At 49.7% G+C, this 25033-nt stretch overlaps 1 protein-coding gene and 1 long non-coding RNA gene across 2 annotated transcripts; both read right to left on the bottom strand.

Annotated features, from left to right (window-relative positions):
* Positions 1-360: 360 nt before the first annotated feature.
* Positions 361-24382, bottom strand: MOGAT2 (monoacylglycerol O-acyltransferase 2). Its single transcript, XM_052812890.1, has 6 exons — positions 24140-24382; positions 15793-15971; positions 4468-4672; positions 2828-3002; positions 2469-2668; positions 361-947 (listed from the first exon to the last, which is right to left on the bottom strand). The coding sequence occupies exons 1-6, from the start codon at positions 24231-24233 to the stop codon at positions 793-795; spliced, it is 1008 nt and encodes a 335-aa protein (XP_052668850.1). The 5' UTR covers positions 24234-24382; the 3' UTR covers positions 361-792.
* LOC128153486 (uncharacterized) lies at positions 7122-8390 on the bottom strand. Its single transcript, XR_008238972.1, has 2 exons — positions 8286-8390; positions 7122-7489 (listed from the first exon to the last, which is right to left on the bottom strand). It is a non-coding gene; the product is annotated as an uncharacterized LOC128153486 (long non-coding RNA).
* Positions 24383-25033: the final 651 nt, after the last annotated feature.

Genomic DNA, 25033 nt, shown 5'->3' with positions numbered 1-25033 from the left:
TCTCCTGGCCGTGCACTTTCCTTACGAAATGGCCTCGTTTGTAAAATGAAATGCACAGTGACAGTGCTGCCATAGCTGGTGACTAGTCCAAGGTGTTCCCGTGCAGGGGCATCTGGGGTTAAATTAATAAAGTTATAAGCAGGACTCCTGGAGCCCAGGTAGGTTAAACCCTCTGGATAAGCCCTTGCCCTTTATAAATGTTTTATTTCTTTTGCCCCAGTGGGGTATGGCATTGTGTTTCTGCTGAGGGTGCCCAGCACCATGCTGGGAGTATGAGCTTTCTGATAAACTGTGTTTCAGGTGGCAAGAAAAGAACCCAGAGCAATTAAAGACATGAAGAGCATCAAGCAAACGATCATCTGTTGATCTAGACAAATTATATTTTAAAAAACATATGCATGCAGCAAAAATTATGGCTCATCATCCCATTTCCAAATGAAAACAATGCAAAGAAAACTTTCAATAATTCATATCTGCCTGGAAATATCTTGAAAAACTGGCCTGCGAGGCAGCCTGGAACTGTGAGTTTTCTGCTGGGGAGTTTCAATAGTGCTGACCACAGATGGGATTTTCTTTTTCCTTCTTCTCTATATCTTTTATGATGTGTCCTACAGGGAGAAAAAATGAAAACTCTGTCCCTACACCCATGCAAGTGCTGGGAAAATCAAGTCCTTCTCCCTACGCTGTATGGACCATATGTTAACTATGACTAAGTTGAGGTTGTGAAATAGTTCCAGAGATAGGGGAAAACTCGGAGCATGATCCCCATGGTTTCCCCTTGCTTGAGGAGCTCTAAATAAATTCCAGGTGTCTGTCTTCTGGGATGTTATATTTAGCTTTGTGCTCCTCAAAGAGCTTGCACAATTCATTTAGGTATTTCTGATGGACTCGATCAACCTCTTCCTCGGAGGGTCTGTGCTTCCTCGGCACTGGAATTGGCTTCCCAACTGGAAAACAAGCACAGGCATTAGGAGGAGCCAGTGTCAGGTCCCTCTGAACACTCTGCACATCTTAGCACGGAGCTGGGGTCCACCTCTCCAAGGATGTGGTGGACGGATTGATATGCCCAGTCATGTCCTGGAGTTTGGGAGGCAGAACAACTGAGGAGGTGGGGAGATGGAGGTTCAGATCCTGGCTCTGCTGTTGATCTCCAAGGTCACATCTGCCCTTGCCTCAGTTTCCCAACTGCAAATTTGGTTAATGCCAAAGACCCTCTGTGTAGGTCTTTGAAGTAAAAAGTACTGCATCCCAATGCAGTTCCTACAGCTGCTCCTAACAACTCAGATGTGCTACAGATAAAGACAACATCATCCTAAAATTTGGGTTGAGCTTTCCAAGCTGTTCCCACATGGCCCTGGCAATCTGCACTGCAAATGGGGAAACTGAGGCACAGAGGAGCCCAAGACTATCTAAATACATTAGCAAATGGGATGCGTCCACTTTGCTCAGATTAAAGCTTCTCTGAAACATCTGATTTTTATTAGGAACCAAGTACCCACTTATCTTTAAAAATAATGTTTTTTTCAAGGGCAAATCTAATTAATTTGATTCCTAGCACTAGGAGAAGCCCCTTCCCATCTCCCAGAGCCACCAGCAACAGGACCAGGTGCCTGCAGGGGACAGGGAAGTCCATGAGATACCTCCCTTGCTCTGGTCTCTTACTCAAATTGTGTTTGTCAAGTGATGGAGGGTTTCATCATCATGTAACGCTACTCCTCATCAGACTAATGAAGAGCCCTTGTGATACTGCACAGCTCATAAAACCATTGAGACAATCCAAACAGGTTGTAAAACAATTAGAAGTAATTGCTGGCTGTCAAACCTAATCAGGGTGGTGAGCTCTGACCTTTCCAAACAGCCTCTTTAATTAGACTAATTCACAGAGCATCAGCCGTGCTGGTGGGCCAAGCTCTGTGTTGTTGAAACCAGGCAAAACTTCTTCAAAACCAAACACTTTCTTGAAATTTGGTCTCCCATGGACATGGTCTCTGGTCAAAACGCCTTGATTTGTTCACCTGCAAATAGGTTGGGGTTTGCGGCTGTGTCTGCACAGGACACTGAGCAAACCTGCAAACTGCTTAGGTGTTGTCCTACTTGTGTTTGTAAAATTGGCTTGGAAGAAGTTTAACCCAACGCTATTGCAGTGGTTTGTACTACTGGGTTGCACTGGGATTGGGGTTGGCTGCATCCCACAGAGGTGATGGGATGGCCGTGTTTGCTTTCCCAGCGCAGCCCAGGTGACCTGAGCTCTGTCATAAGACCAAGCCAGTGTCCCAAACCAGTGTGACAGGTGAGCAGTTAGGGATGCTCCTTTGCCAGCACATTTCTAGCCCACCACAGCTTGTGCTCTCTGGCAAGATGCTCCAGCCCGGCAGGAGGATGACACAACCCACGGACTGTCCCCGGTCCTCAATTTGGCCAGGCTGAGTGTGGCCAGCATCGTGCTGGCGTGCCGAGGAAGGACTTACCCACGGTGCAGATGGGCCGCCGGTAAGGTACCAGCCCAAAGCTGTACTGGAAGATGCCTCGCGCATGGAAGAGGGGAAGGGAGATGCCCATGATCTGCTGGAGCCGGTGCTGGAGCTGCCGCAGCCAGGAGCCCTTGGGGTTTCTCACCTGCTCGAAGAGGTCATTCTCCCCAAAGGAAAAGATGGGGACCAGTGGGGTGCTGCGAGGAGTCAAACCCAATGTAGAGGCATGAAGATTAACAAAGCCCACCCCAAAACACTGTGCCCCCGTCTCCAAAACCAGCAGGAACACCCCATTAACCGACCACAGACCAGAGCATCCCTTCCCAAGCACCCCTCGATCCCATCCCCTGCGTCACCCATGCTCGATGGCCAGGCGGACAAATCCCTTCCTATTCTTCAGCAGCAAGGTGCAGGATCCCGGCCGGGCATCCAGCGCCTCCTGCGCTCCACCAACAATGATGGCCAGCATGTTCCCACCCTCCGGCTTCTGTAGCACATAGGATGCACTCTCCTTGTCGGAGGAGACGAGGCCTGGGGGGCAGAGAGGAAGAAAAAATGAGCATCTCTAAAACCCACAGGACTGTGGTTTACCCTGTACCTTTTTTCCCCATTATCCAGTTCCGGAGGGGTGCTAGACACTTTATTTTCAGAGTTTTCCTACCCTTTGGCAATCTCAGCCCAGCTCCCCTGAAAGGTGCTGGATTCATGCACAGGTCTGCTGTGTGAATATACAATTACCCCTTTGCTGTCTGGCCCAGAAGCGAGAAACAGGAAAAAAATCAGGAAAAAGTAAACTGAGAACTAGCTGCACTTAAGCCCCAGGGAAAATCTGTTTCGGTTTATTGTCAAATGAAACAGTGTCCAATCCTGGATCATTCTAAAGTCAGTGAAACATTTGCTTTCGGTCAAAACACACACGAATTTCAGTGGATGCTGCTAATTTAAAGTGGAATTTAATGCAGAATTTCGTCCCTTGATATTATTTACTTGCAAAAGTTAGAAATCTTTAATTCAGAAATGACAAAACAACATTGTTTTGATTTTTTAAAAAATCCTTGTTTCAGGGGCTGAAATAATTTGCAAATTAAAACCTCTTTGTCAAATGGATTCAATCGACCTGAAAATGAGCTATGCACGGAACTCTCACATTACAGTGATTAAACCTTCTTTCGCCTGGGTCATAACTCTCTCATATCTCTCTGTTATAATTCCTCGCTCTCCGTGTAAATATTTTTTCAGCAGCAGGAGCCAGAGTTTATGTGGAAAACAGGGTGATGAATGCCCTGGGGTATCTCAGACAGAGCTGGATGCCTGTGTTTAGTCTATTGAATCCTGCCCACGACACGAGCCCATTCGGCTGGAGAAGTGGCCATTCCCCAAGCCCACCGGTGAGAGATGGAGGTCATCTCCTGCCAAAAATCTCTCCAGGCTCCCTTTCCCCTCTCTCCACTTAGTTTTTACCTATTCCTTTTCATTTCTTCTTCCTCTCCTACCACGTGGTTTTGCAACAGCATGAGCTGCTATTTGCATTCTCTCTCACTGGACGCTGCTTCCCTGAAAGCAGCAGCAGCTTCGGAAAAATAGATTTTTCTCCTTCTTTCAGTGGCAACCACAATTTCAAGCCTGAATGTTAATTGCATGGAAAGAAAGAGATACAGGACCACCCTGTCCTGCTGGTCTCAGTATTTCTGGTTAAGATTTGCACTGCATTTTGCTGTTACACAGTGCCTGGCACAGCGATGCCCTGAGCTCGGAGGCGATCTATGAAGTTGAACAACAGAGGTAACAGCTAGTAGGGCAATTTTTAACTTCAGAGAGTTTTGGGGTGCCACCTCCAGTAGCTGTGTCCATGCATGGGATCCAATCGGCCACAGATGGGGACAACCAAACCCTTGACTCCTCTTCCCCTGGTGTCTTCACTCTCTGCTCCCCCAAAAAGCACCCACCCATCCCACCGCTTGCCAGAGGGGTTGGCCCACACTGCTGCCCTACTTACCTCCACTCATCAGGTAGTCCCTGAAGAATGGGATGCGAAACCACAGGGAGAGCATCATCAGGTGTGGGGTGATGCCCGGGAAGAGAGTGGAAAAGCCCGATGCCTCTGTGCAGAAATTGAGAAAGGCTCCTGCTGCCAGGACCCCGTGGGGATGAAATCCCATCAGGTAGTTCTGCCTGGGGTCCAGCTCCGCTGTCTTCACCAGCTGGACACAGAGATGGAACGAAAAAGGGGCCATGAGTTAGTGCTGCCCCTTGGGGGATGGAGCATTGGCTATGGAGAGCAGGGAGGGGATGCCTGGAGGGGGGGTCCCTAGCACCCACCGTACCTTCTGTTGGAAAAGGTCAACTGGAACGACTCAATCATTTCTCACTGAGATGTGCTTCATTGCCTGTATTTCCGTCTCCTCCCACCCATTAGCCAAAAAGACATTTCCAATAGCACAATTCCTCATGTTGCCTTGAGCTGGCCTAGATGCTGTTGGGAACCTACTTTGTTTAAAATGTCCTCCAATATATTTTCTAATACGGGGAAAAAAAGCTAAAAAGTGAGAAAAGGGTGATTAGGGTGATTATTTCCGCACCCCTACCCCTCTCCACCCCACAACCAGAACAGCAAAGGGAGTGCAGAATCACTCTGGTAATGATCCCTGTAAAGCTGCTGCCTGGTGCAGGGACACGTCCCTGCTCCACAACACGGTGTGAACCCAATGTTTGTCCTGTCCCGAAGTATGTGTTGGGTGATTCAAAGATGCTTTTGTACATGGTAAAGTGAGATCCAGCTCCCAGACATCTAACAGAGAACAAGCTGACGGTTTTCTTTCCATTGGGGAAAGCCTGCAAGAACTGTGCCTGTGGTGCCCAGGTCCTGGGCATGCGTCCATCAAAGACTCCGTATGAGTCCACAAAAAAGCAATGGATATCTGCCCAAGGTTGCTGCAGTTTTACTGGGAGGAGGGAGTGGGGGATGCCCATGTCCAGCCTTTAGAGATGGACAGCATGGATTGCAGATACAGTCCGGCACCTGACCAGCCCTCGAGGGCTGGCTAAGCCGCTAGCTGAAGTTCTCGGCCAATCTGAAAGTGGGTTTGGAGCCTGGGAGATGCTACATGGGAGAACAGGCACCCGAGCAGAAGAGAGGACAATTAAAGGGAGATAAGGGACAACGAGGATTTGGACTCTGTGGGTTACACTTGCTATGGACTGCCTGGCAGCAGAGGGGCTAGTGTGACAAACTCATCCTCCAGCTATGCCACCGAGAAGACCCTGCCAACATCAGCCAGCACCCTTTCTGTGGGTGCCGAGGATGCTCACAGCACCAGGGAAGGATGAACCTTTCCAAAGCTAGCCATCACAGAGTCACCACGAATTTCCAGACAGCTCAAAGGCGCTTGTGCTCAAGAAGAACCAAAACTTTGTGCGTTTCAGTGCGTCCCCCCTCCGAGTACCCCTGTCCCATCCGCACTCGGGGAGCAGCTAATGGTGCATGTGTTTTCCTAGAAGCAGCCAGAACCGCAGGTTAATCACAAGGGTACATTTTACTTTCTTATGTCGTGGCTAATTTCCCATCTGTCGTAAGGCACTGTTGACTGTACGCATGTGCCCATTCAAGCGCCTGCTCCTAATGAGGGGAACGGACAAACAAGAGTCCCACCGCTGCCTGGGTGCAGAGGTGCCTAGGGAGGAAGAGGGGCAGATGGCTGAATCACTAAGTGCTGAGGGCCTCTGTCACCATTTGCTCATTTTTGAGTAATCTCAGCTTGCATCAATGTTTCCTGCATTCATCTTCGGCTTCCAAACAGCCTTTCATCTCTGCGTGATTTATAACCAGGGAGGCGAGATGCTCAGGTGCGTTGGAAACCACTAAATTTCTGCCTTTGTGTGCGCAGGGTGGCAAGAAGTGGGGGTGACAGCAGGCTGGTTGCACCCCAGGATCACACCACCTTCCCTGCTAATGAAGAGCCGAACTCAGGTTATCCACTGAGCTACGCAAACTGCTTCAATGGGAAAGTTTACCTGTGCTAAAATACCACATATCCTTAAACCCCGCTCCCAGGACACATCCAGCTGTTGCGCTGGTGCTCGCCCCAGTGAAAGGGGAGGACAGGAGGGGAAAGAATGAAGAATAGGACTTGTAGCAATAGGACAAGGGTTAATGGTTTTAAACTAAAAGAGAGGAGATTCAGGCTAGATATAAGGAAGAAATTTTTTACACTGAGGGTGATGAAACCCTGGCCCAGGTTGCCCAGAGAGGTGGTCAATGCCCCATCCCTGGAAACATTCAAGGTCAGGCTGGACGGGGCTCTGAGCAACCTGATCTGGTTGAAGATGTCCCTGCTCATGGCAGGGGGGTTGGACGAGATGACCTTGAAAGGTGCCTGCCAACCCAAACCGTCCTGTGATTCTATGAGAAGAAGTGAGGGAAGAGAAGAGGGAGGTTATATCCCCTTACAAAGGACTGGGCACCCACCAACCAGCAATCTTTCCAGCTCTGTTTCTGGTTCATCATACTTTCTCTTGATGTTTTCCATTGAGATCACCTTGTGATTTATTTTATTTGTTGTAGTGCGCACCTATTTTCAGTTACTGCATTTTTCATCTTGCTTTGCATTGCCATACTATTTGCTAGGCTTTTTTTTTTTGGGGGGGGGGGGCGGGTTGAGGTTAATTCTGGCCACAGACAAAGCTAAATGCAACCCCTGGTGTTTTACAATGCCCCTGGATGGCACATCTGTCTCTGATAAATGATTCCTCATCTCCCTAGTGGCCTCAATGCCACTACAGTCTGGGGTCCTACCACCCACTGTTGGTTCTGGATTGGGCCTTTTAAACCACACATGCATTTTGGAGCTTGATCATGATCTGTCTCTCTCACTCTATGTATCCTATGTATCTGGCTGACAGGAATCTCATGAAGTTCAACAAGGAAAAGGACAAAAAGTCCTGCACCTGGGGAGGATCAACCCCAAGCACCAGTACATGTTGGGGGCCAACCTGCTGGGAAGCAGTTGGCAGAAAAGGACCTGGGGGTCCTGGTGGACACCAATTTGAACATGAGCCAGCAATGGGACCTTGCAGCAAAGGCGGCAAATGGTATCCTCAGCTGTGTTAGATATATTGCCAGCAGGTGGAGGGAGGTCATTCTTGCCCTCTGCTCAGCACTGGTGAGGCCACACCTGGAGTGCTGGGTCCAGTTCTGGGCTCCTCAGTACAAGGGAGACATGGACGTAACTGGAAAGAGTCCAGCAAAGGACCATGAAGATGATCAAAGGACTGGGACATCTCTCCTGTGAGGAAAGGCTGAGAGAGCTGTGACAGTTCAGCCCGGAGAAGAGAAGGCTCCGGGGAATCTCATCAATGTATACAAATACCCAAAGGGAGGGTGCAAAGAGGACGGAGCCAGGCTCTTCTCAGCGGTGCCCAGTGCCAGGACCAGAGGCCATGGGCACAAACCGAAACACAGGAGGGTCCCTCTGAACATCACGAAACACTTTTTCACCGTGAGGGTGACCGAGCACTGGCACAGGTTGCCCAGGGAGGTTGTGGAGTCTCCATCCTTGGAGATATTCAAAAGTCGTCTGGGCACGGTCCTGGGCAACCGGCTCTGGGTGGCCCTGCTTGAGCATGGAGGGTTGGACCAGACAACCTCCAGAAGTCTCTTCCGACCTCAACCACTCTGTGATTCTGTGATTTTTGACTCCTTGCTCCAAGCCATGGGTAGCTAGAGGGCAGGAGTCCAGTCACTCAAGAGTTGGTGGATCTGGTTAATGTTTCTGCAAGAGCTGTCCCCTGCACTAGCACTGACCACATCTTAGCGACTGAGTTGAATTATTTGCCTCTTTCAGCTTTGTAGACTGGGGTCCTTCCAGGGCATAAGCGAAGGAGGGGAGAGAAGGTCCCCATTTTGTCACAGTGTCTGCTCACATTTGGATGATCTGGCCAGAACTTACAGAGAAACCAAAGAGCTTGTACAAGACTGAGAAGGAAATCTGTAGCAAAGGAGAGACTTAGGCAAAGTCTATTATGCCATAGGCTGGGGCCCTGGACTCTAAACCACCCTTCTCCTTCTGGAAAGTCTTTAACACAGAAACTCGATCCTCCCATCCGGATTGTTCCCACTGTTTATTCGCTTCTTCCCTCTCCTCCTGCCAGAGGTCAATCTCTGTTCACAAACTGCCAGGAAAGTTAATGCCTGACACCGCACAGCCCGGCTCTCCTGCACTCCAGCCCCAAAGTGCTTAACGGGGCTGGGGTTGAGGTGCAGAGGGCTGGGACTCTCCTCATTCCTGCCTTGGCTGGGTTGTCATTTCCACACCCACTGGATGGCATTTGCTCCTCCGGTCTCTTTTGAGGTGAGTTGAACCTTTAATAATTGTCAAAGGACTTAAGGGTCCAGCCAAGCCGGTCTGTGCGTAAACATCTAAGTGAGACAAGTGCTTGACCCAAAGTTTTCTTGGTGAGACAAGATGAGTTTCTCAACTCAGAAGCGTCTAAGGGATGCCAAATTAATGGGTATGATCTGTGGTCAGAAGGCAAGGAGCTGTTAGCAGCTCAGGGTTGTGCTCTCCAAACAGCCATGGGTTTGCTGGCTTCCCCAAGCTTTCCCTTGGCACGGTCAGGATGCTGGCTGGTGTCTTGGCTGCTGACAGTGGTAATGACCCCTTGTCAAAGGAGTTATGAGGCTTTCCAGATTCCAGATCTGGGGTCATCTTGGCCTTCCCAACAAATGAACTTCAATTTGTGTTTTGAAGGATGAGGCCTACTTTATGCCTCTCCTTCACTGAGAAATATCTTGATAGCCACAGTTGTTCAGTGCTCATGGTGATTACTCTGTAGCAGAAACACCCCTTTATTAAATCTACTCAAATATGAGTCCAAGACCCTGCCCCAGTTCCCCCAGCTCCCACGGAGACATGGTGAGACCTGCTCCATGCGCTGTCGGAGACGTGGTGAGACCTGCTCCATTCACTGTCAGCTGTGTTAGGGAAATGCATGCGCAAGACTTTTGGGAGCTCTGATAAGAGTGCACGTACTGGTGAGGATCTCAAGCAAATTAATCCAAATTAATTTTAAACTGGATTAGTTAAACCGCATTAACATCCCAAGTAGATGCTCTTAGCTGGTATTAAAGTGGCCTTCGTTTGGTATTTGTTTTGTTCTGGGTTTTTTTAAGTCATTTTGGAGTGGAATTAAGCTAATTGGAATTAGGGCTTCTGAGTGACTATATCAGCCCAGGAGTTCAGCACTGGTTCAACAAAGCTGCTTTAATTCACCCCTTGAGATGTGGCTGGGGTTTCCTGGTTGTCCCCTACAGACTGGACTGTCCTGCCCCAAACCATGGGAAGAGGGAGGACGGGTGGTTCCCTGTGTAAGGCTGATGCACTAATGCTTGAGGAAAGTAAAATTCTCCCTGAGTCCAAAGGGTTGGAGGGCTGGGTGCTCCAGCAACACCCTGGAGATGAAGCGATACCCGGGCCCCCAGCCAGCATTGTTTGCAGGGCTGAAGGGATTAAAAAGTCTTTAAGTGAGGAATTAATCAAGTCAAGTTTAGGTAAGTATGGGCTTTGCACGGTGCTTGCCGTGCCGGAGGGCATGTAGTCAGGGAGGGCACTGATGTGCTGTGAGATCGCATCCTTAGGGATCGATGAACATGTGGTGGGAGACGGAGTAGCATGGCATTACCCCCACAGCCGTTCACAGAGCAGAGGAGGATGTGGTCAGGAAAGCTGGTCAGCAAGCTTCTGCCTTCTTCATTTAAAGTCTCCCAGATTGACTTGCTATTGTATTTCTATCCTTCTCTGGCTGCAAACTCTGTTTCCAAGGATGTTATGTTCATTAATCTGCTCTTAAGTAGGATAAACCTCCTTTCAACTTTGTCCCAAGCAAATCCTCAGGTCCCTTTGCTGTCTGCAGGCACCTCCAAAGAGCATCTCTTACAGGATGACACATGCAGCCAGTTTCTCTGTCGGATGAAACCCAGCAGAGAAATCCAGAAACCTAGCCAGATCCAAAGAAGGAGGAATTGTGCCAAGCTGAAGAGAAGCAGGTAGCCCACCCAAGGGTGTCTGGATGGGAGACCAAAGGAAGGGCAAATAGCTGAGTACTGCCGGCAGCTGCCGAGGAAGATGGGTTTCAGGTCCCAGCAATGGTGAGGGGCTGAGAAGGACAGCTGGAGAAATAGAGGGCTTTGGGCACTGGGGTTTTCTCCAGGTGCCACAATGCCAGGTCAGAACTGCGTTTGTGGCAAGTACTGGGGAGTCTGACCAGCCAGGTGGGTTTAAATTGAGTTCGGATGGGACTTCACCACCATCACTCCCAAAGTTGGGCAAGGATGGCAGCTCCAAAATGCCTAAGTCCTCCCTTGCTCTTGTGTGATGCTGGTTTTGGGGGTCTTGTAGGATGTCCTTTATCCAGTGGCTTAGCATGTTGCTTGGCAGTACAGGTGGTGGGACACAGTCCTCCGGTAGACCTGACCTTGGTGGTGGCCTCTCTCTTACTTAAGGTCACCCAAAGGCAGAGAAGAGAGGGCCAAGACATGGGACAGAGAAGTTCCTCAGAGAAGGAGAGAGAGGTGGCTTTGGGCCATTTGGCTATGTCTTGCTTTTGTCCTAACAATCCCTCTTCTCTCCTCCAGCCAACAGAAGGAAGCAAAGTGAACTAAGCTAAGACTGCTGGAAATCAGAAATTATATTTAATGTCATGGGCCATGACACAAAATCCCCAGTTACAAATAATACTGCTCTTCTATGAAAAGAAAGAAAATATTCCTGGCAGGGCTTGGTTCACGCAAACTTGGGCTGTCCCCTGTCTGCAACACCTTGTACTTCCTCTGAACCGCAACACACTCAAATAACCCTCGTCATGGTTTATGCAATTATGAGAATGAATGAGCTATGGGATGGAACCGTCCCAAATCACAGCTCCTAGGGGTCAATTAATTCTCCAATAACTCATTTTAGTTACCCTAACAAAAAACCAAGAACGCCAGCAAGTCCCCAGGCACAACGACAGAGGTTGGGACTCTGCCAGTTGCTACAGATAATAAGGTCCACCTGGTGCTTAGATAACCCCAAGGCCAGTAAGAAATGTCCTGTGGCTCTTCACAAGGGGAAAACAGTGCAATGAAGACCACAAGAACCTTCTCCACATAGCAGGCACTTGTCAGGCTGTCCTGAATAAGGCTGGTAAGGTGATGCCTGCTGGGGTTGCTCTGAATGATTACAGCACCTGAAGACAAAATTTGTCCCTCTAAGACCTTGATTTTAACCTCCTACTGCTAGATTTACCTCTAACCCAGGTTGCGTTATCTAAAGGTGAAATATCTTGTCTAAGCCAAGCGTCCAGCCCCAATTTATAGTCAGCAAGAAAGACCGTGACTTTTGTTTGAGGACTACGGTAGAGACGGATCTTGTCAAGCTTATGTTTTCCCCATTTCACCCCCGTCCTCACCTTCTGCACATCCATGGTGCTCCTCAGCTGAGGTTATCAAAGCACCTGGGCTGTACGAGGAAGGTTGGTGACAGCAGTCTTACAGTGGCAGGAGGGGATGGGGATGGGGAGAAGAAGCAGTGAAGATGTGCATTCACTTGGCCGTGTGATGGAGAAATTTGTTTTTACTGTAGTGCTGGGTGTATGCTTCATAATAAAGATGCGCTGCTAAATGACGGGGAAGGGACCGTGCAAACGGAGATAAGGGTTTGGGCAGAGACCTGGCAGCAGCAGACAGATTATTGACTGCTTTTTGAACATAGTCTAGGTAGAGCAGTCCACAGTATCCAAAATCTCTGGAGGCAACATCAACCCACAGCAGGCATCACTGGATATCTGTTCAAGTGTAGTTTGCCCCAAACAGATTCATTTTGCACTTTTTGGTATATTTTCCACAATTTTAAGCAGCAGCTCAGCTCAGCCATGTATTGCAGGCCTATCATGAGGGTGTATAAAAAAAGAAGGACTAGAACAGGGTTAAAGTACAGGGGGATGAAGCAGAAATAACTTTCCTGGGCAATGCACTGGACCCCGCCTTGAATTCTCACTGCTTTTTTCTCATCCCTCTTTTAAAATCACCCAAACCCATTCGGGTCCTGCCTGACCCTATACTTCCCAAACCCCTAATTAAAATACAGTCAGCTCCAAAGGGAATAAACCAAGCAGCAAAGCGGTACTTGTGCAAGGGTGGTATCGGCAGAGGGTGCTCCTTGCATGCACTGCGGAGGCACGGCGCAGAGCCTGCACACTCCCACCTGCCAGACGCTTGCTGCAGCAAAGAAAACAGATGCTTATCCCAATTTCTCTTTGCTTCCTCATCTGCAAACATGCCCAGGGACCCCTTAAAGGCAGCGTTTAAAGCCACTTCTTAAAATAAAAGAGCAGACAGCTCTCCCTGCCTTCAAATACTGGTGCTTGGCCGCGCTAAGTTTGCTGCTGGGATCTGGGAGGATTAGGAGCCACATTTAATCTTCCCAGAATGACTAATTCTTCAGGGCTGAACAAACTCAATTTACACACAAATACGGCACGGCGTGCTGGGTGCCCACCCGGTCCGTGTCCCCAAATCCCACTTGCTGTTCTGGCTGGGGCTTTGGGCAAGTGAGAGGTCTATGGGACCATCCAGCTGTGCGTATTCAGACCAAAAGCTCAGCTTAGTTCATCATGAGAGCAGCGTACAGGATGGTTAAAGCAATATTTACAACGCTTAACTTCCACTCTGCTAGGAAACAAATCAGCTCGTGCTCGGCAGTACAAAATGAAATGCCTTCCATGCAAGGAAGCAAATGTATTTGGGGTTTTTCAGGGTTTTTAGGTAGGAAAAAAGCTGGCAGGTGGGGGATATAACAGAGTATAAAACCAGGAGTGACATGGGTAGGTGGGACAGGATTAGCATGGACTAACCAGGGAGTTTCTAGTGAAAGGCGCAGGGAGGTCTTCACACTGTGTGGTTCACCTGGGGAGATCCTCGCTGTGGGATGCTGGGGATGCCAAGTGTTTTTCCATGCTCTTGTAGTGACAAACGGTAGCAGATCCATTCAGCAAGGGCTGCTAAATCCTATATTCTGGCTTAGAAAGCCCTTGAGCAAACAAAGTATGGAAGACTGAGAAAATGTTTGGGGGAAATAGTATGATGTGATTGCTTGGTTATAATCCACTTTTTATTATATTTTTTTGTTTTCTGCTGTCCTTTTGTGGAGCTCCCCCTGACTTCTCCCAGACCAGCGGGGAGAAAGGCTCCACCGACCCGCCCCCCCTGCCTTCACCCAGCCAAACCCAGTAGCCGTGCTCCCTCTACTGGTCTTACTGGTCCTCCTGCCTGGCAGTGGCACCCGGGGAAGGAAGGACAGACAGACGATGCAGTGTGGCCTTCAGGAGAGGGTTTCCATGTCCTTTCAAAGGGACAGGAGAAGAGTTGTCGCTGGGCTGAGCTGGCAGCTAAGTTTTAGCAGAGAGGTTGGTCCGACACTGCCCAAGCAACGGCTTATGGCCACAAATAATTTACAGGATATATATTGCATATAATCATTGCGGCCACATAAATAGCTCATAGCGGTTCTAGCATTTTCTAAGGCAATCTTGAGAATAATTTATTAGGCACCTACTTGGTGTTTCCTATTAAACATCATAAAATAGTACCTGTCCCTTATGGTAAAACTCACCACAAGCTTTCCTGGGATGTGTTCCCATTCCTCCCCAGGAGACTATGATATACCTTTTGGGGACCTTCCTTTGAAGCTCATCCAGAAGGCCTTAAATCACAAGTTAAGCTCTGAGATTAGCCATAAAATAACTCACTGCAGGTCCTCATCATCACTTTCTGTCATGCCTTTGAGCAAAGAAACTCAATGGCGGTAGGACGCACGCGAGGTAGGCTTACTCTGATGGATGGTCTTGTAGAGAGGCACCTTGGAGACGCAGTTCACCCAGCTGAGACATGGGAAATTTGGCTAGCATATGCCAGCTTCCAGCACAAAATTAAGTGGATTTATTTGAATTGTCCATAGCAGTGGAAAGGGAGGGTGGTGGTCTGGTTCAACCCAGCACATCTATCTCTACCAGTTGCACCCAGGTCCTCTGAGAGGCAATCCCATCTTGCCCAGTGCTGTATTCCACTAACCAGACACGGTCACAGACAACACTGTCCTTTGCTCCTTCACCTTCATCAACCCAAAAGGCATATTGGGGATGAGATAAAAGTTGAAATGAGAGGAGGGGAAATCAGGAGAAATAAAAAAGCTCTGATTTTCTTGGTGCAACATTTGCTTCTGGAGTATCCTGGAGGTGGTGCCTTTACTGCAGACCTAAGTATATCCATGGTGTTGCTCTACTGGACTAATGCGGTTTGCCTTGATATCAAGTGATGTTTCCACTCTGATGAAAAGGAGCAACGTTTGCTGGGACACACCGTCTGTGTAACCAGGTTGTGGCTTGGCAAAGCCCCTGTCCTACCTGCAGCACTAGGGTCAATATTGTACTGAGTTGTGGCCTGCAAAAGGGGATGATGTGACATCAGAAGACATATGTTAGGCACCATCATTTTACCTGGCCTGCAGCACCCAGCTCCTGACTCCAGGCTATCTCTTAACCAGCTGCGTGCATCCCATCTGAGTTCCCTCAAAAGGCAATGTTTCATTAAAGGAATTATCTTACAAATTCCCATAGCTTGGTCTACCCTCAAAACTCACTGCCTTGCATGGCTCGTGAACTCTTCTGCTGCATTGCTCAGCTTTATACCGACTTGTGATGGCTCTAAGGCAGGACTTCGTGCTGGTCCGTGCATTCATGCCATGCCAAGGGGATACCAGATAAAGAGTAAGGGCAAAGACCAGCCACATGCATTAAATTAAATCATGAAATGTCACAGAACTCCCTCTCAAGGGAACAGCAACTCTGTGAGACTGCCCAATGCACACCCAGCTTTACCCATCCAGCCTCTTCCCCAGCAGAAGGGGTTGCTGACCTTGCAGGGCACCAAGACCTCTCGAATTTTGGTCTGAACTTGGCACTGTGTCCACTGGCTAAATGCTGAGCAACCTGAAGAGCAAGAGTGTTGCAATGTAGACATGGAAAACAGGCAAGGGGAGATTTCATTTGCTGCTGGAATGCAGGGAGGTTAAATGGGTGCGTAAAAGGCAGATGATTAGATGCCGTTGTGAAAATGGTGGTCTACGTTTTTTCCGGGTCTTGCAGTAATCTGGGAGCTGGGAAGACAATCCTTCAACACTGACCTCCAAGCACCCCACCCACAACTGCTGACCCCAGACCCGCCTCCAAACACCAAGGACAAAGTTGGTCCCTGAATCTCCCAAGAGCCGATGGGATCGATGGCACTTACCGTGATGGGGAAATAGTCCCTCATGTACCTCCAGACGATGCTGTTCCGGATGGAGTGGATCCGCCTCCCACCCTTGCTGGGTTTTTCCCTGTCTATGAACCACCATGCAGCATAGAGGGCACTGACCAGCCAAAAACGTGTGAAGAAGAGGGCGATGAAGGCAACTGTGCAGCACTGTGCTGAGAGAAAAGCCAGCAGTGAGTTGGCGGTTGGGTTAGGTGGACTTTAGGAGAGGAATGATTCACTTGAAGGGACTCTGTTTGGTCCTGGGATGGAGTCCAAGCCTTCACTGGGCTTGCTGCTGAATTACTTTATCAGTGTGAAGGCACCTTTGATGCAGAGGTGGTTTCTTTCCTATCTGCCCCAGGAACCTGGAGAGGAACCAAGGACGATCCCTGCAGCAACCAGCTATTTCTCCAAAGGACACCATGTCCCCCTTTTCCCACAAGACTGGTGGACCTCACTGCATCCAGAGGGTCCTTGTGGATCAGGTCTCTATCCCTTTGCTTTCTAGCTTTTTCTCTGGAGTCAGGCTGATCTCTGCAACAATAATGCCTGTGTTTTACCCCAAAACTCCTCTTAATACCCCCTGATGAGACCTGGCATTTTGCAGTGGCAGCAAAGCAGGGCACTATGCCCTGTCTGTACAGTCCCCAATAGCTTTTTTCTGAGCTATCAATTCCCCATTTTAATTGTGTCCTTGATTTTTAATTTTTTATCTTCCCATATATAAGATTTTGCTCTTTATTGAGTTTTTTCTTATTGGTTTTGGACCTTTTCCTCCACTTCTCGGGTTCATTCTCAACTCTAATCCTGGCTTCTAGAGGATTTTCAGTCCTTTCAACTCGGTGTCATCACAGATTTTATAAGATTTTATAAGAATTTCATTCCCTAAGACATTAATGGCTTGGGACTTTCCCAAGTCATTAAAGACTTTTCTGAGCTGCTTCCAGTCAGTGCTCAGCTTTGCCCTCTACCTCCCACCTCCCTCATGCCCTGTGTTTTGGCACAGAAACAAGAGAAGAAAAGTCTGTGTGTGAGCAAGCATCACTTGGTACATCAAATCCCACCCAAGCCCAACACTGTCTTTCTGCAGAGACTGGGAAGCGCTGATGGCCACCAAGCTGGCACCTGGCAAAGCAGATGCCCTAAAAAGTCCCTGGAAAGACCTGTGTCCTCTTCGTCTGTCCTGCTGGAAGCCTTGCTGTTGTCTGAGAAGCTAAAAAAGGCCCCATACATCCAAGCCCTTTGCTTTCCCCAGCTCATGGGTAACATCATGTGTGGTGGGTTATACATTTTGTCCTTCCCTGGGTCTTCATCACAAATCCAGCACCCAGGGCTGAAGGATGTGAGGATGGACTGTTCAGCTTCAGCTGTGAGATAAATGCACCCATGCCCTTATCCTCTGAGACTTGGATTTTCATCTTTAGGAGTCACCCGGCACCTGCCCTCTCCAGCTCATCTCAGCTAAGGCCTATCAGGGAAGAGGTGTACGATGCTCTCATTTAAGACCTCCTTGTATCTCCTGTTTGCTTTTACTTAAGGGTAAATAAGTAGGTCTGGTTTGTAGTCCTTTTTTTTTTGCGATAAGTTACCCTGATGCTAGAGCTTTGCATGTAAAACCAAATCTCTGCCCCTTTTTAAAACACTGGCATGATGGTACTGATAATTCCTATGGGGGGAAAAAAGCAATAATCTAGCAGGATCCTAAATCTCCTGAAAGCTGAAATGGGATCTTATATCCTCGTATAGGTAGAGACACTGCGGCAGGTGCCCAGTTAGGCGCTAATACAGAGCATGGGGAAACGCTGCAGCTCTCGGCAGAGCAACAGGTCTAACCTGCAATGCATCCTCCCGGCCAGAACGAACCACTGCTTGTACCTGGTGCCACTCCTTCAAATGCCACAGACACAGTCTTTATAACTCTTGAGGAAAATAGCATATAGCATGAAATGAAGCTCCAGGATCCACATGACACATAAACACTGCTTGAGGAACAACGCGGAGGCTGCAATTTTACTGCACCTGGGAGCCAGGTCATCGGGTCTACTGCAAAACTGTGCAATGCCTAATTCTCTTTCTATCATACTGTGCAAAGCTCAAAGTACATTCTGCAAAGTGAAGGAGTTGTTCTGGTCCAAATCCATGCACTTATCATCCAAGTGAGGCCTTATCTTGCAATTATATAATTATTAATTTCTCCCTCGATTCATTTGCAATTCAACTTTTTTTTTTGCAGGGCAGAATTTGCACACAGTGACCTTCACTCAGTCTTAAGATTTTTCTTTTTGTGTGCCTGTAAAATATTATGGTGTCGGGGATGCTGTGGGAAAGGAGCCCATTCCTCTCCCAGAATGGACCCTCAGTCTGAAAGTTGCTGTTGATGGGACCAAAGAGACAGGAAAGTTCCAGAAAATGTACAGTTAATACGTACATTAACGTCTGCATCCAAACCAATCCCAGCCTTTACGCAGACACTTGGTTATTTATGGGCTGTATTTTGGTGAGAAGGGAGCACTCTGTACCACTGCCTGTTATGCGAGGGGGAGTCACCGTAGCTGCTTGGATCAAGGGAGATTACTGTCCCCCTTCCAACTTTCTTGCAGACATCTGCGTGTCATGTCCTCAAACTCTTCAATGAAAACATAGCAGAGGCAGTGCGATCCCATCGGTTAGACACCGAGACTTTCCGGACCACCAGTGGGAAGATATTTGCCACAGAGCTGTATTGCTGCTTCCTGAAAGCCACGTCAGGTCCCCAGGCTGGGTCCACCACCAGCCCCACTGCCCAGGACTTCATGCTCTTCAGCCTGGCTCCAGGGTCCCTTCACTGGCACCGACCCGGCCTCTTTTAAGTTACACAGGTGACTCTTCACATCTTAGAGTCTCCTTGTTCTCCAAGCCGCTGAAAAATAACATCCCACCCAAGAAAGGGCCAAATCCTGCATCCATTTGGGCTAAGGGCTAGAGGGAAGGACTGTGCACCAGGAGCCAAGATCTATTTCTATTCCTGCAAATCCCAAGTCTTTCCTGAACCCATGCTGGAGGGGAACACACGCTCCCCTTCCTCCACGGGTTATCTCCCAGAGGCAGAGCAGCAAGGACAACCTAAAGCCACCTCCTTGCCCCTTCTGCTTCTTTTCTGCAGGACAGGGCAGAAGGGATGGGTGGCAAGTGGGAGTATTTGCTTGTTGTGAGGCTGTTCCCCATAATCATTGCTTTCTTTCCTTGAGGGGAATCCCAAGAGGAAAATGAGGAACAATGAGGGTTTCTTGCCTGTTCCTTCCTGGACTGGGGACCACTCCAGAGCTGCCCAGATGACAGCCATATTTCCCTCAGCATCTGCTTTCCTACAAACAACTGTCATTTTCTGGGCTACCTGCCAGGCGAACACTTTAAAAGATATCACGACCGTGGCATTAGGCTCTTGGCCAGGAAACCTCAGCAGATATCTCCCTCCTGGGGCCAAACTCCAGCCTATGTGCGACCCGCCGTGCCCACAAAGCAACCCGCAAAGGGCTGTCGGGTCTCAGAAATGCCGCTGGAAGAGATGGCAGTCTGTGTCATGATGGGGATGGGAGGAAACCTGCAAGTCCCTGGTTCATTAGAAACCCATCTTTGAAGCCCGTCGGCTGCCAGGGCTCTGCAGAGCCAGACAAGCTCTCCAGCTTAGAATCATAGAATGGTTTGGGTTGGAAGGGACCTTAAAGACCATCTAGTTCCAACCCCCAGCTTGGTCAAGCTCTCCATGGGAGCAAGCTCTCTGGTGAGGATGGGTGCTGCGGGCACATCAGGCACACAGATGGCAATGCGATGTGACTATAACGTGGCTTTACCTCGCTGCCTTTACAGTATTCTTGAAGGGAAACAATGGGAGAATTACCTTTAGTTTTCAGCCATAGCTTCACTGCAATATCTACCTTCCACCTTTCTGCCCCCATAACTCCCTTGATTCCCAGCCTCAGGCTGCAATCTCTCAAGCCACGGTTGTACACTCAGGAGGAACAGGCAGATTTGGAGATGTGGTTGCAAACAGACGTGACCCTCATCTCCTCCCTCTGGACTCTCGCGAGGTAGCCCAACTGCACATGCTAAATTGCTGTAAAATGGCTTAAGCCCTTACACAGAGCCCTTTCAAGGCAGACATCACCATGGGCTGCAAGAGGAACTCTAAGGGCATCATGCATGTCTTTGCAATCACATTAGTTCAGTTACCTGAAAATGGCCAGATAATCCTAGGCTGGGCTGGGATTAGCTGCTGCACTGTCTACACTGTCATGGAAAGTGAAGAGAGACCCCTTCCAACTAAAACTAAAACCAAAAGGCCCTTGACAAGAAGGAAAGCTCCTTACAGACCCTAAATCTTACACTTTCTGTTCAGGCCAGATGCAGGGAGGTTTGTCTGTGGTTGTCCGTGGTGAGATGTGGCTCTGGGTGAAGCAGTCGTAGGATGTTCCTGGACCACAGGGCCACCAAGATCTGCACCCAGCCTGTTGACCAGGGGTGCTTCTGAAGCAGCTCTTCATGATCCAGGACCCAGCACCTCACATCTCCATGGCCGTACGGGAGTCAGCAAGGAGAAGACACATCCATGTGGATGCGATGGCTTTCCTGGATCCCCTCACAGGCCAAGTGGTTTCCTGGGCTGGGCTCCCTCAAAGAAGCTCAGAGCAAAAATGAAGTGTTTGGTGGTGGGTATCTTGTGTTAAGTGGGTTTTTTTGTGAGCTGCAAGTCCCTCCCTGCGTGAAAACATGGGTATATCGCAGACAACACACACGTGTATGCCACGGGTTCCAAGTGAGCCACAGGCTACAAAGCACACGGAGGACTTTTCCGGCCAAGTCCAAACAGGGACCATGTCCCATCAAAGTGCTGCTGGGCCCAGCATTGCTGCTAACCCAGCATTTGCTCATTCAGCCTGGAATTGGGAAAACAGCAGCCTGTGGAAGGAGATTTTTGGCATCGCAGCAGCCCCAGGGTGAGTCAGATTCATACTGCAGTTGTCAGGAGGGTTTGGAAGATGCACATTGCTGAGGTCCCCAGTGCCAACCAAGAGTCCCTGACAGTGAGAGCCTGCACAGAGGCTGTACCCCTCGGCACAGCCAAGCCTGGCAGCCTGGCCAGGCTGTCCCGGGCTGTGGACTACGCTCAGCTGTCAAGGGGACCTGCCTCACGCTGGCACGGCGTGCCCTTTGAGCCAACCCTGCTGATGGAAAGGGTTCAAAGGCTGGGTGTTTGCATGGGTTCAGCCCTACGCTAATGCTTCTGCATGGTGTGTCTGGATGGAACCCCATGCCCAAGTCCCTGGAGACCGGGAACGAGAAGCAGCGGAAAGCGGTTGCAGCAGGTTTGGGCACCAGACTGCTGATTTCGGTGCCCTGAAGGAGCCTGGCTCCACTGCATTAGGAGGAGGAACTGGTCAGTACTGGGATCCTGCAGCGGGGAGGCAATGGGGTCCCCACTCTACGCCCTGCATCCCATCCTTGCACCGTGCACTCTCCTTCCAGCAGCTGAAGCAAACGGCACCTTTTGTCTCCGCGCCCTTCCCAGGAGCATCCTCAAGAAAACCGGCAGCGTGGACAATGCCCGCCTGTTGCGAGAGATGCTGCAGCAAAACTCCCTGCCAGCACCGGGGTCAAGCTGCTGCGCTCATCCAGCACCCCGCGGAGAATGAATGAGGCCCTCGCTCAGTGCTTGGCTTCTCAAGGGATGCATTTGCACAACCATAGCAACAGCTGCCCGCAACCAGTGCTGCTGAGCGGTGGCTGCTGGGATCTCCAGCCAAAGGGCTGTGCGAATGTCTGGCAGCGGTGGACCGTGTGTTTTCGGGAGCCCTTTTTTCTGGCAGCAGAAGCAGAAGCCTGTCTCAGAGAGAAAGGAGTAGATGGTGGCCAAATCCTGCCCACGGAAGGTCTGATCTCTGTGCCTGAGGGTTATAACGGAGTGCGGCACGGGGTGTTTGGCGGCTCGTGGGATGAGGTCAAGGGTAGCCTTTAGCATCGAGTTTTTGCTGTTTTTCAACTGGGAGCTTTTGGATGGAAAGCTCCAGGCTTAGAGAAACTTTGTAAAATTAATCACACCGGCTGGAATGGCTCCATAAGCTTTGGTTATCACCTTTCTAATGCCTTTCTTAAATCATTTTTTAACTGCTCTTGGTTTCAGAATATATCACAAAAAAAAAAAGAACCAAAATCAAAGTAAAACTGTTCCAGGGAAAGAGAGTAATATCTGGACGGCCAGCCACGGAGGAGGTGTGGGTTTGGGTCTCATCCTCATTTGGAACAAGCTGCATTTCCCTGCAGGAGGCAGAGCCTGCGTTTCAAGTAGCTCCACTGCGGAGGATTCCTCCCTCCTGAACCATTTTCTGGCTTTCTGCTGGCTCCAGCAGTCATCTCTATCACTGAAAAGTCAAGTGCCAGCTTCCTCCCTATACCAAGAAGGGAAGAACCTAAAGTACAAGTTGTTTTGCTGGAAAACACTGTTAAAGCTCTGTAAACCCCAGCTGTGTCCATGCTGGGAATGAGGATGTGTTGTTGTCTCCCTTGTTAACATTGCGGCCACATCTCTACTATGTCCCATCCAGGCACCGTGGAGGGAAATCTGGGTGCAGGGGCAGAAAGGGAGCTACAGAGCACCCCAGTATGTCCCAGTCCGGCCAGTTGGGTCCAAGGCTGGATGGCTTTTGCCAGATCTCCCCTTCCCTGCGCTGTTAATAACACCCATGTCTCCTCCTGCAAGGTGGTCTCCGGTGCGCAGGAGAAGACTGATCATCGCTGGGATCTCTTCTGCACTAGAAGAGCCCCAGGGTTTATAACACAAGCACAGGATGGCACCAAGTGCCCTGCACTCTGCCATGCCATGACTGTGCTTCATGACAGCTCAGCTGGCTGTGCCACCACTGCCACACCAGGATTTCCCTTCCATCTGGAGAGGGATGTCCTCCGGCTTGTCCCAGAGCAACCCAAGGGGCCACACCGGTTACACCTCTCCGAAGGAGCTCAGCAGAGCCCATTTGCTGACCCAGCAGGTGAACAGCTTTGCCCAGTCGTGTCTATGTTGCCAAGTCTCTTCCCTTCCAGTAAAGGGCAACCTCACCCATCCTGGCTACCAGCAATGGTCCCTGGCCTCTGCCATTGCCCAGACCATGCCAAGATATAGTTTGGCAGAGTGCTACTTAGCATGGGTCAAACCTATGCCAAGAAGCATGGAAACAGCTACACTATTTGGACCTGCATGGCCCAGTGCTCCAGCCCATCAGATACTGGTGCAGAGGTGGCCATTCAGCCCCAGGTCTGTAGCAGAGTTTGGATGGAGCCGTCTCAGAAACTTAACGAGGCTCTGAAGCACAGCCTATGCTTTCTTTGCAGGTATTCTTTTGGAGATGCTTGTGTGCCAGGACCCATATATACATAAAGATCTGCTGCCTCTGTGTATTGGGACTAGTCAACAACTATCCTCCCACAATAAAGCAGAAGCTTTATGCAGATCCCATCTGCGATTAAGAATTGGCATGACAATGGCAAACTCTGGGATATCGCCTTCCAGCTTGATACCTGATGGGCTGTAAATCACCCCAGACAGTTTGCACTCTCTGATAACCTGCCTCTGGGTCTCCCATCTCCTAATTTCCCAGTGCATCCTTTCCAAAACTGCACGTCTCTCATTTCCATCAGCACCTGATGCCCTCTACACAGTAGTGAGTTTGTCTGGGTCCCAGTTTGCTAATGTGTCTCTTCGCCAACCTGCTTGGGTTTTCATGGAAAAATGCTCTTTTGGGGTGTGCAGAGGCATCTGTATAAAGTGAAGTGTCTGCTCCCAGGGTTGCAAAGCAGAGCCCCTCATTCTCTTCCCATTGCCCCATCCCTCAAGCACGGGAATACCATTTCTCACAACTAACGCTGAGCAGGGCAGCACCTTGGACCAGGAAAACACTAAACTTAAAGAGCAGGAGAAGCTGAAACCCTGCACGGCTTTAGCTGCTGCGTAAGACCCGTAGATGTTCCCATGCAGCGGCACGCAGCCCTGCACTTCCCTAGTGCCACCCGTGGTCAGATCAGGTGGCGAGAAGAAAGAAAAAAAAAAAAGGGGGGGAAAAAAAAAAAGAACTGCTTTAGTGAGACAGAGCCTCCCACACTGCTCTTCATACAGTGAGAGAGAGACATGCGAGTGCAACGTCTGCTGCTAATCACTTGTCCTAACATGGCCTGGGATTCACTGCAGGCTCCCAGAAGATGCCTTTAATGCCACTTTCCTTCGGTCCCAGGTCTTCCTTGGGGTCAGGGAGAGAAGGGGTTGGGGCAAAAGCTGCTCTGGCTTCTCAGAGAAGGACAAGGAGATGTCTCTTACCTAGACCTAGGAAGCTGAAGACCCATTGAACCACCGATGCCGTCTGAAGCCTTCTCTGCAGTGGCACAGAGAGCGGAGCAAACTCAACCTTCATCTTGGGCTCTGCATGCACGTCTCGAAAGGAGAAGGAAGCTCCGCAAGTGGCGAATGCAAAGTGCAAAGTCACACGTCAATATTTACCCAGTCTTACAGTATAGGAAATTGTGCAATGTACAGTGGCGGTGGTGGCTGCCCGCAGCCACCCTCCCGTATGGGGAGGAGAGGGACGCTGCTGGGACGTGTCACCGACTTTCTGCCAATGTGACTCACCACGTGGTTAGACGGCGAGGCTTGCATGCTTTTACCACCCAAATCTGGGACGTAAACTCCCTTCAGATCCCAATCCTGCCTTCAAGTGCCTGTTTCTTTCAAATTGTGCAGTATTTGGATGCTCGCAGAGAGGATGAGGCACTTGTGTGTGCGAGCCAGGCTTTATTTTCCCCATTCCCCTACAAACCACGCTGCGCACGGCAGGGAAGGACAAGCAGAAGGGACAAGCACGGGCAAGTCACTTGTATTTGCAAGTGATGTGGTGCGGATCGGTTTCAGTCTCAGCCAAGGAGGTGGGCAAACAACGCGAGGGTGTTTCGCTGCTGAGCACGGGGGTACACGAGCAACCTCACGCCTCTGCCAGGACATGGATGGATGGATGGATGGATGGACGGGGCAGACAAGTGTCCATGTGCATCCTTGCATATGTTTATGTGGGTGTATGAGAAAGGAAATACTACCTCCCTTTCGCATTTCTACCTCCAAGCAGGTTCATGGTCTGAACCTCTGCCTAGTCACATGCAAAGAGCTGCAATTTACTGGATGGAAAAAAATTCAGAAACCTGGGGAAAAAAATCCTCAGGG

Source organism: Harpia harpyja, chromosome 17 (assembly GCF_026419915.1).
Source record: "Harpia harpyja isolate bHarHar1 chromosome 17, bHarHar1 primary haplotype, whole genome shotgun sequence".
In the NCBI taxonomy this organism is placed as follows: Eukaryota; Metazoa; Chordata; class Aves; order Accipitriformes; family Accipitridae; genus Harpia; species Harpia harpyja.
This window is presented reverse-complemented; position numbering and strand designations above follow the sequence as displayed.

What these genes read in the sequence shown, in the direction of transcription:
- MOGAT2 (XM_052812890.1), bottom strand. Translation starts at nt 24,233, where the DNA reads ATGAAGGTTGAGTTTGCTCCGCTCTCTGTGCCACTGCAGAGAAGGCTT. An exon ending in GGGACTATTTCCCCATCACG is followed by an intron (nt 4,673 to 15,792) that starts GTAAGTGCCATC and finishes CTCTGTGTCCAG; the next exon opens with CTGGTGAAGACAGCGGAGCT. An exon ending in CGCCTGGCCATCGAGCATGG is followed by an intron (nt 2,669 to 2,827) that starts GTGACGCAGGGG and finishes GACTCCTCGCAG; the next exon opens with CACCCCACTGGTCCCCATCT.